The sequence below is a fragment of the Pterocles gutturalis genome, unplaced genomic scaffold, assembly GCF_000699245.1.
Source record: "Pterocles gutturalis isolate BGI_N339 unplaced genomic scaffold, ASM69924v1 scaffold49297, whole genome shotgun sequence".
NCBI lineage: Eukaryota > Metazoa > Chordata > Aves > Pterocliformes > Pteroclidae > Pterocles > Pterocles gutturalis.
This window is the reverse complement of record NW_010109498.1, coordinates 1-11,047: the sequence shown is the minus strand read 5'-3', so window position 1 is coordinate 11,047 and position 11,047 is coordinate 1. Positions and strand designations below refer to the sequence as shown.

The following is an 11,047-nucleotide window of genomic DNA, read 5'->3' as shown; positions in this document are numbered from 1 at the left end:
CGGTGCTGAGCGGCCCCGGGGCAGCGCCGGGGGCGGAGGGGAGCGCGACCCCCGCCACCCCCCCAGGCTGAAAGCAGATCCCGAGGGGCTGCGGGGGGGTCCGACGGTGCTTTGCCATGCTCGCCTCGCAAGCTGTAGCTGGGTGGGAGCTGGCTGACAGGGGAAACATGTCCTCCTGGACATGTAATTTCAAACCGTGCACAGTGGAAACCACTTCTGCCCAGAGGGGAACAAATTAATTTTGTTTCCACGCCAATGTTTCAGATTAAAGTAAAAAAAGGAAAAAATAAAGATCCCACAGAATTCTGTAAGAACTCTGGATGCAGGTAAGTTTCACACCAGTTTTCACTTGTCTGTTGAGGATTATTATGTTTTCTGGGGCTTTCACAGATCATGTCTTTGCAACTGAACCATGTAAAGAGACATAACGATGTCATAATGAAAACAGGTCATAACCACAACCACATGCTAGTGGGACATCATTTGGCATCACCTTTTTTTCTTGGTAACTACAGATACTGTTGCTCATTTCAAGAAAAAAAAAAAACAACAAAAAACAAAAAAACCCAGAAACTCAGTCACTCAACACATAGAAGGTAAATTTCTACACAATAATAATAAAAAAAGTCTTTATACAGAAGAACATTATTTTCAAATCTATTATATGTCTTGTTCCTATTTTTTTTTAATTAAAAACAAGCATGCAAAAGGGAAACAAAAGCAACAAATGATGGTACAGATACTGCTTGCATGCTCCTAATATAATAATCTGATAAGTGACTGACAGGAGGTCTTTTCCAACAGCTAGGAAACCACCTGTGCTACACACACATGCTACCCTACACAAGGCAGTAGCTGAACAGGAAAAGTCTGTTTCCCATCTCATTGCTCAAGCTATGTCCGTTCTCTGTCATTCTACCCATTATATCAGTTTTCTAGGGGAGGCAGGCCCAAGGGATCATTGTATACTATGGCACAAACACTTTTGAGATAGTCTCATCAGTTTTTTTTCCCCAACGTCAAGAATGATTTGTTTGTTTGTAAACAGAAAGCATGACCCATTACTTGATAATTTGGTCTACCTGAAAGGTTCTTGGATTCAGAGGGTAGTAAGCACTCTGTCAGGAGCCTAGGGAACTAACAGTGCTTTCACGGAGCACACATAAATGTCTTAAGACCTGGATAGAGGCAGCCTTTGTAAGAGTCCTTCTAAGACTGGCCAGTGTAGTTTATGACAAAGAAGAAAGCCAAATGAAAAGGGGGGTCTTTCTTGTTTCAGCTGGGACATTTTTAATTACATGTCAGACTCAAATCCACACAAAAAACAGTGCAGCAGAGCAGGTAATTTGGCCTGACATTTTAAAAGAAAATCAATTGGTTTAAAACATGAGATAAAATCCCACTGCAAATGTTCACAGATAATTATCATCTTAAATTTACCTTCAAAATGCTAAACAGTAAAATTCTGGACTTCATCAACTCTACAGTGTATATAATACTTTTGGGTTAGCATAATATTTTCTAGTTGTAAGTTTCTGACTGCTAAGTGCACTGCTTTATTTCTTCCTTCTATATACCTGAGAGGGGATTTTTATTGCTTTTCCCTGTGCCCTATTTTATTTTGTGCCTTGTGTTATGTCTCAGAGTCATGGCAGATGAACCCATGCTGTTTTAACAGAAATACATGTTGATTGGATGTGAATCTCAAAGAAGAATATTTTCAGTGACAAATATTCAGATCAAATTGAGTGTACTTTATTACGTAGAAAAGTATGCCTTAAAATCAGATAATTTTTCGAAGAGTTGCATATGTTACTCTTCAAGTGATTTTCCAGAACAGTAATCATTCATCTTGTTATTTCAGTCACTGCCTCCCAAAAAAGGCTTACCAGTCTTTCTGTTTTTCTTAATCTATATTATCTACAAATATGTTTATTTTAAAAGTTTAGTAACAGAGCAACTGTTTTCCAACTACCTAGAACTGTTCAAGGTAAAATCATTACGAGTTTGAATTAAATTCTCTATTTTCCTCAGTTGCCATTGTGACCAACTCTTAGGACAGATGGAGAAAGAGAAAGGTGATGCCAATTCAAAAAAAAATAAAAATTAATTGTGGCCTTTTTTTACCTCTTGGTACCTTCGAGCCAGCTGATAAAAGGACATACACAACTGAAATTAAATGCTACTGAGATGAGATGTTCAGGTTTCAGGGGCAAGAAGCATATAAACAAAGCCTGAGTCTTTTTCCTTTAGTACCCACAAGGATTCAGTGTCCCACAGTCCAGAAGACACTGCTCCTCTCCCATAAAATTAAGACAAAATTTCACACAGATCTGTTTGGAATTATGAAGACCTGAATGTAGCAGGAAAAATAAGGATAGAATCTGATCTAACGCAGCAATGTTTCTGCCTGATACATGTGTGCCCTCCTGACGGCAAATGTCACATATTTTTGGTTTGGAATTGATAATTCCAGGTTTGGGGCAGGGCAGGGATAAAGCCAGAACAAAAGAGGGACCAATAACAGATTTTTCAAAGATTATTAACAGGTTTGGCACTAGAAAAGTGAAAGAAAATATTCCCACCTTAATTTGCATAAAACAAGTAGGATGCAGAAGTGAGATGAGCAGCTGTTGCATTAATACAAACTAAGTACCAATTCTAATATCCAACCTTCATTTTCCCACAAATATATAACTCCCCGATGTAATAATTTTACCCTCAAAGACCTGAAAGCACTGAAAAATACATCTTTTTCCAACTTCAGTTCCAGCTGGAGAACGCGAGATCGCCCAGGAGCTCCCTGCGCAGGGGACGAGGGACCTCTTGTGGTGGCCGCTGCTGGCCCAGCGCTCCCGCACGGCAGCCGGCTCCGACAGATGCCAGGCATAGATGAAAAACGCATATCCACGTTTCTGGTTCTCGTTAGAGGAATCTAACTCATTTAATACATGAGACATTAGCGTATAACCCAATATTGCAAACTAGTTTGTCGTCCTGGTCTCCAGCCATGAACACAAGGCATCTACAAATAGAAAGGTACGCTCTCAGTAATATTTTATTAAATACTGACAAATCTAAGGCAGCGTACCTAACCACGGTGTCACAGAAATAATAGCTGCTGGAAACAGCTCACCGAACTTCCATTTGAACCTGGTACCACGGAGGAAAGACTAAAATTGTCCCGTAAGTCCAAGACCAGAGTTCTTAGTGCAGAAAAGCTCTGTTGGATCTGTGAGCCTGCCTTGTGCTTTACATTAGGTGGCATTGCTCCAGCTTTACACATGAATGCAGGGTTAAACTAACAAACACCTCTTCCTTGCCCAGAGGCTCCATCTACTTTAAAGAACACCACTAGCAATGATTTCTAGATTTTGTTAGTGAACTCCGAAGCCACCAAATGCTGTCCTGTGACTGGCAACAGAGCTCCATATGACTTCATATGCACTCCTAGCAAGGATCCAAACAACCTGTTCGCACTAATCCCGCACACCTCAGCCGAACACTGGGACATATCCTGCTTTTATTTACCTGATCTAACACACACCAGGGCAACTTCTTTCTCCTGTATTTCTTTTAAAACTCTTGAATTATTTAGTGTACTCTAGTCCACAGTTACAAAACTGATGCATTCTGTCACAAAGCCAAAAGCAATATTGGTAGGTTCTATATCTAACTGCTGATTTACTGACCTAAAAGATCCCAGCCCAGAGACAGTCACAAAGCCACTTGTTTTCAATAAATAGGCTCTGTATTTGGTTTTCTAGTTTAAAGTTACCTTAAAAGGAGAAGTATAGCCTCCAGGAGTTAGTCACCCAGTCTACAAGGTGGTGCGAGCATTTCTTCCAAAATTAATACTAATTTTTAATCCTTGGATAAACTTCTCTAAGTCTTTTTAAGCAAAAAAAACACCCAACAACATCAACAAAACCTAAAACCACCACACCAAGCAAAACAAACACCCCACCCCCCCCAACCTAGGAAAAATGCCACATTTATTTAGGAAAAATACCACATTTAGTTGTAGGAAAAGCACCACAATTTGTGGGTTTTTTTTGGAGAATATGAAGTGCTAAACACATGTGAAGATGCCTGCTTTCTGCAGAAGAACACAACACCATGTGGAAACACCTTTTCCCATCAAGAGCACTGCTAATATGTGCTGTGTCCAATACACAGTGTTGCCAAGATCCACTCTAACATGCACTGTCAGACATTCAGCTGTACCTACACGAGGCAGGTTCATTTCAGACACCACTACTCCCCTAAAAGTCCCTTTTTCATGATTAGCCCATAATTTAGCTTTCTTTTACCTGAAGTCCTAGAAAGGAACCCAACAAAAACCAACAAATAGGAAAATGGGTCCCAGCGTTGTACTCACTGGTGTGCTGCTATCAGAAAAGGTGTTCATGCTGATGGACCTGCTCATCTTGTCGGAGGAGAGGGATGGCGGGGAGGGGCTGCGCTTGTCCAGGTGCTCAGGGTGTGGCAGGTCCTGGCGCTGCAGGTACTCACGCCATGCTCGCTGGATACTGCGGCAAACAGCAAGGCACAGGATTGGGGGGAATGCAGCAACAAAAAGGATTTAGAATATATATTCTTGACTGGAGAGGTGGGTTTTGACATTGTTCTCTTTTTGTGAGCTTTACTTTCCTATTTGGGCAACAATCACACATAACTACCCTCTGATGGTCTTATATTAACTCCTACTAGTATAACTTCAAATATCTGTTAAGTAGAAGCAATTGACACTATACATAGTTCAGCAACTCTCTTACCTCTTGCAAACAAATTTTAAAAAAACCAATTATCTGTTAAAAAGAATGAATAGCCTTCAAAACCCTATGTTTATATCGGCTTTCAGATTTTAATGTAGACACGGTTGGAAGTTCAGAGCCAGACCAGCATCCTTCAAAATCTCCTCCATCCTGGGTAGCTGGGGGATTCAAATCTCCTCCAAAGCAACACATGGGGTATGTGGTAAGAGCTTTCCTTCCAAATGCTAAACTTTGACCAAGTTTCTAAAATCTGATGTGAAATCCTGTAAAGAAATTCCATTTTTTGTGCCAGTCGGTGGCTGGAGGCCAAGGCAGCTCTCACCAGGTGGCAGTGCCGGACTGCCTGTACCTTTCCAAAGGTGCAAGGGAATGGGAATGAAAACTGTGTTTACAATAGCAATGGCATTAACACAAAATATGTGGGTATTTGCACACATGATGGTCTGTGAGTTCTGCAGAAAAGCAGAGATAAATTCTGACCCGAGACTCTGCAGCGCTGCTGCAGTGCAATGAGCTAGAAAGAGCTCCTTTTAGGATTTTTTTTAAGCAATTGAAAGTTTATTCACTGGGATATCAAGTTAGTAAAACCATCAGTGTGTCTGCTAATCAGGCAGAGTACCCTGACCTTTGCTGAAGTTGGTGGTGTGAAGCACTTGTGCTGCTCTGCAGTGAGTGGGTGGGAGCCAGCACTTTGCACCCCACCTGCTCCTGCAGGGCTTGGCACACTGTCCCAGTTCCAGCTGGGACAGAGTTAACTTGTTTCACAGTAGCTAGTGTGAGGCTGTTTTGGATTTGTGCTGAGGAGAAGCTGATCATATGCTGATGGTTCGAGCTGCTGCCAGGACAGTCAAGGACTTTCCAGCTTCTCTGCTGTGCCAGTGTCTGCAGGGGCAGGAGGAGCTGGGAGGCAGCACAGTCCCAGTTACTAGCCCAGGATTCGACCTTAGGTTTAGGACTGAGACCCAAACTGTCTATTCCATACCATGCACATGTCCAGTATATAGGTGAGGCTCTGTCTGGAAGTGCTCTCTCTTGCTCCCATTTGTCTCCCTCTCGGTCACCCCTCTCTCAGGGTTGTCTTGGTCTCTTGGACACTTGGGCTCTTATCTCTGTTCTGGGATTGCGGTTTTGGGACTCTCCCTGCTCCAGGGTTGTTAGCTGGGAACAGGCTGAGCCTTGGTCACTAGATGGTGAGCAGTGTCACTGTGTATCACTCATTTGTATATTTGTCTATATTACTATTATTATCATCATTATTATTATTTCCAATATTATTGTAGTTTAGTTATTAAATTGTTCTTATCTCAACCCATGAGTCCCTTCACCCCTTTAATTCTGTCCCCCATCCCCGGGAGGGGGGAGGGTGAACAAGCCGTGTTGTGTCAAACTACAACACACACCCCACCCAGCCTTGCTGCTGGGGTGTTCCCTGGGAGGGTCCCCCCCACCTGCCCCTGCTCCCACCTGCAGCGCCTGCACCCTGGGGCAGTGCACAGGCAATGCTCCTTCCTGAAGGGACTTTACCACACGCACTGTGGTTCAAATCAAAGGGTCCAAAGCCTTCAGCATGGATTTACTTTGTCCTAGGAGTACTTTTTTCTTTTTTTTTTCTTTTTTTTTTTTTACATTGCCTTTGTATTGTTTCAGTTTCAATCTTTACTGCATAATATATACAAGTAGTATTTACATATTTATATTTACATGTGCTTTCTATTTTAAAGCTTGATAATATACCAAGGTGAAGTCATACCAACCCTTCTAGAAAGCTCTCTAAAAATTTATTCTTTCTTCTGGCTTACATTTGCATGATTAAAAGATGCTGGCTATATTTTAATTTGAAACTTCATGTCATTTTAATATAGCATTAATATTTGAACATCCTGTATAGTGAGTTAGGTATAGCTCTTCAACTGGAAGTGAAATTCGGTATGTAATGTAGCAATGCTGCAGCTCTGTGTAAAGCTGTGCCTGATGTCATAGAATTTTGCCTTGAAGTATTTGGGGGCTTCAGCATAAAGATGTTCATATTTTTGGATGCAAATGGAGCCACGTTAAACTTTCGCTGTCTGCTGGGAAGGCCAGGGGCACCACGTTAGCTCAGAGATGGTGCCAGATGGACAGAGCTAATGTCTGAACCAGGGCTGGAGGAACAATGCTGGAACAGGCACGAGGAGGAGTCCTCTGCTCTGATACACACATGGGTACGTGTAAAGTTATATCACGAGTGTTACCAGGTGTCCTGATACAGCACAGTCAAGTCTTTTAGAATAACCTACCCCATGGTAAACTATACAACACGTGGGAAATGTATTACAAAGGCTAAAATTATTGCATTTGGAAGTCAGGGAGTTCATTCCCAGAACACAGTGATGCTTATCTCCTCCTTCCAGGTGGTGCAGCTAGGTGTCATCTGTGCGCCTTGGCTGAGCGTTAGTTAGCAACTGCCTGGCTTTCCAATACAAACCAGCTTCCTTACAGCCATAGAGCTGGTTTCAGCTAGGGCAGAGTTAACTTTCTTCACAGTGAGAGGCTCTGGTTTGGATTTGTGCTGAGGAGAAGCTGATCATATGCTGATGGTTCAAGCTGCTGCCAGGACAGTCAAGGACTTTCCAGCTTCTCTGCTGTGCCAGTGTCTGGAGGGGCAGGAGGAGCTGGGAGGGAGCACAGTCCCAGTTACTAGTCCAGGATTCGACCTTAGGTTTAGGACTGAGACCCAAACTGGCCAATGGTCTATTCCATATCATGCACAACATGCCCAGTATATAGGTGAGTCTCTGGAAGTGCTCTCTCTTGCTCCCATTTGTCTCCCTCTCGGTCACCCCTCTCTCAGGGTTGTCTCAGTCTCTTGGACACTTGGGCTCTTATCTCTGTTCTGGGATTGCGGTTTTGGGACTCTCCCTGCTCCAGGGTTGTTAATTGGGAACAGGCTGAGCCTTGGTCATTAGGTGGTGAGCAGTGTCACTGTGTATCACTCATTTGTATATTTGTCTATATTATTATCATCATTATTATTATTTCCAATATTATTGTAGTTTAGTTATTGAGTTGATCCTATCTCAACCAATGAGTCTCTTTTCCCTTCACCCCTTTAATTCTGTCCCCCATCCCCAGGAGTGGGGAAGGCGGGAGGGTGAGTGAGTGGTGTTGTATTCTTTTGCTGCCAGCCAGGGTTAAACTACTACACTGTGCTGCAGCCCCCAGCCTAGGACCCTGGTGCCCCTGGACCTCCATCCCGAGGCAAACCCCAGGACTGCTCCTTGCAGAGGAGTCCCTTGAGCCTCCTGGGGACCTTTAGCCAGTCTTCATGTTAGATGTGAAAAATACCACTGGAGAGACTCCTGCCTGCTCTGTAGTATACTTCCCCACTCTAGTATGCTCTCTGTAGATTCTCATCCGTCCTTTAGTTTCACAGAGGAAATGACAACATTAGTGCAACATTGAAGTTTAGCATTGAAACTCAATTCAAAGAGAACGTTCACGAGCTTAAAGGTAGTGAAGAGCTTAGCTACCTAGTGAAACTGAGGCTTTTTGATACTTAAAGTTATAGAGAAATGCGTGATGGATACAGTCTGGGTTCTGCGGTTCAGGAATGGGACAAACTCAGCTGCATTTAAAGGCAGGAATGACATCCTTCATTACTTACATTTTCACTTTTGATTCCAAGGGCTGTAAGTTGATATGATATTTTTCAATATTATTTTCTTCATCCATGGCAAGCTGATGGCTAAGGAAAAGAAAATGGGTTTAATGTGTTTCAACATGACACTTCTGCAACCACTGTGAATTAATTCCAAAACTTTGACAAGAATATACAAGAGCTGCTTATTATAAGGTGTTGCTGCCTCTGGAGGAGGGCATCTGGGTCCCTGTGTCCAGCCCCATTTGACTTAACAAAAAGTACCAATTTGAATCCAGTTTCCAGATCGGAGGGTGCCTGAGTCCTTGAACTAAACCTTCCAGATGCCACAGCTCCAGAGACACCACACACAGCAAAGAAGCCATTGCAAATAATAATAAAAAAAACCACCACTAGCAAATACAATAGATATTCTTGCTAAATTAACTTTCACCCCTGAGGCTACATTTGAAAAGCTGGAGAGAAAAATGGAGAGTAACAATGGTAATGCCGGTAGCAAATGAATTACATCAGCAAGAGCCATACAGGAGTATGAAGAAAAAATTCTGTGTAATAAATGATGACCGAGGAATTGGTGCTGCAAACCGATCGCTTTGAGAAAGCAATTTAAAATGCTAGAAGATAAAAATCAAACACTTTGGGACACTGCTTTGGATGGGACTAGCAACATGAATGAAAGGCCTTTGCATGAAAATTTGTAAGATTAGACCCCAACCTGTGGAGTTATTTTGAGACTTTACTGGACACTTAATTACATCATTCAATCAGCAGCAGTTTTCAGAAATTATCCTCCTGTAACTAAAAATAAGAATTGTTTATGGGAGATATTAAAAATCTTGAGTTTTAGTGTATTACCAAGAGAGAAACATGGTCAACAACAAGGAGACTGACGTCTACAACGCAGAATGGGCTGGTTGCCTTACAAAAGCCATTTCACTTTATCACATAGAAGATACAAGCATAAGTCACACACTTACCTTTGAAGTAGCTCTTTCCCATCATTGACCTGTTCCAAGGTGTGCTGGAGCCTTTTGAGTTCTTCCTACAAGGAGAGAAAAAAAAATATTTTGATGTGCTTATGAGAAGCCCTGGGTTGACACTGGAGATTCCACCTCAACCTGAAGTCGTTGTGAATGAGCCCCCAAGCAAAACACTCCCTCAGGTGATGCCTGTGGGGTTGCTTTCAAATTTAGGTATCCAAAATAATGACAAAGAAACCAACACATTTATCAGCATATCCAGCACATAACCAAAAGAAAGTATCAGACCTACAAAAATGATAAGCAGAGCAAAAGAGGAAAGTATTCTTTCATATCTCAGGTATGTAGCTGCTTTGATTTGAGAGGAAATGGTCTTAGTAAGAGGCAAGCAAGCATCAGCTTGTACTGTCAGGCACTTCTCTTTGTTCTGCAATCAAACAGTATTCAGTCTCATAATTAAGAGCGTCAGTGGCTGAGATTTATAGTCTGATGCCTTTACCAGAGTATTTGCATCAAATCTTGTTTCACTAGAAGAGATGTCAGAAATTTAACTACAGATGCGTAGCTGGGATTCCCTGCATACACAGTAATGTCCTAGGAAAAATCCACTCATTAATTTTGACAAAGAGATATAGCTTAAAAAAATAAATTGTATCTGACTGGCAGGGTTTTATTGTTCAGGAGGGGTGGGAGTTCAGGGGTGGGGGAGAACCTGGTTGCAATGAAGCATGTGCGTCAGGGGATGCAATTCCTGGGCTGAGCTTTCTGTCCCTGCACAGGGCACAATCCCTGGCATCGCTGGGACATGCACATGCAGAGCACACATGCCCAGCTTCCTTAAAATCTGGGCTGATAAGCAAATGCTGAACCCCTCAGAACACGTCCCTGTGCTGCAATGCAATGAGCATCCCCATCCTGAGGGGCAGGGATGTGCCTTCAGGTTTGGGTTTATACATCAAATGTTTGGTAATTAAACAATGCTGGAAGATGGGAAGTCTGTGCAAACCAGAAGGATGTTCACTCATGTCTTCTTTTAGCTCATTAAGTTAGGAATCAAAGGTAAAAGCAAAAGCTACTGAGAGTAAGGAAGGAGAGTAATGTACTTCACACCTACCTCGCCTACATTCCCAGGAAGGCTAACAACAATAAAAAGGCAAAACCAGGATATTTTCATCTTGTATCTCTTATCTGACCTGAGGATGAATTAAAGATTTTTGTTTCCAGTGAGACTGTTGCAGTCTCCAGGAGCGCAGCAGATCAGCCAGCTTTACCTTCTGCTTTCCCAAATAAAGCCGATTTTGTGAAACAGAGAAATGCTACCTAGTGCTTCTTAATTCTGTACAAGTTTCTATCCTGTTCGACATGAAACAAGATCACAGTTGGTAGCTGATTTACTCCTAACACAGCTTTCATTTCCTCCCAGCCTTTGCAGGACTATTACTGCAAAATATGTTTTATGCATAAACTATATTTCTCAAAATTACAAGTTAGATGTTTCCCCAGTCTTTGCCCCTCTGGGTCTCTAATTGTAGCACCATTTTGTGGACACTCTGCAGTTGATAAAGCCCTGTGTGTGATTTGGAGTATCTGGCTGCTGCCTACCACTTGTCAGCCAGGAGAAATAATCCAGTTGTGAAACTTTTTATTTTTCT

General features: G+C 42.3%; 1 protein-coding gene across 1 annotated transcript; it reads right to left on the bottom strand.

The window, feature by feature from the left end:
* Positions 1-4,381: 4,381 nt before the first annotated feature.
* Positions 4,382-9,457, bottom strand: IQCJ (IQ motif containing J; the record flags this gene model as incomplete). Its single annotated transcript, XM_010072994.1, has 3 exons — positions 4,382-4,532; positions 8,422-8,502; positions 9,393-9,457. Coding segments are annotated over 3 exons (297 nt in total), but the record flags the coding sequence as incomplete, so codon positions are not given.
* Between the last annotated feature and the right edge of the window lie 1,590 nt (positions 9,458-11,047).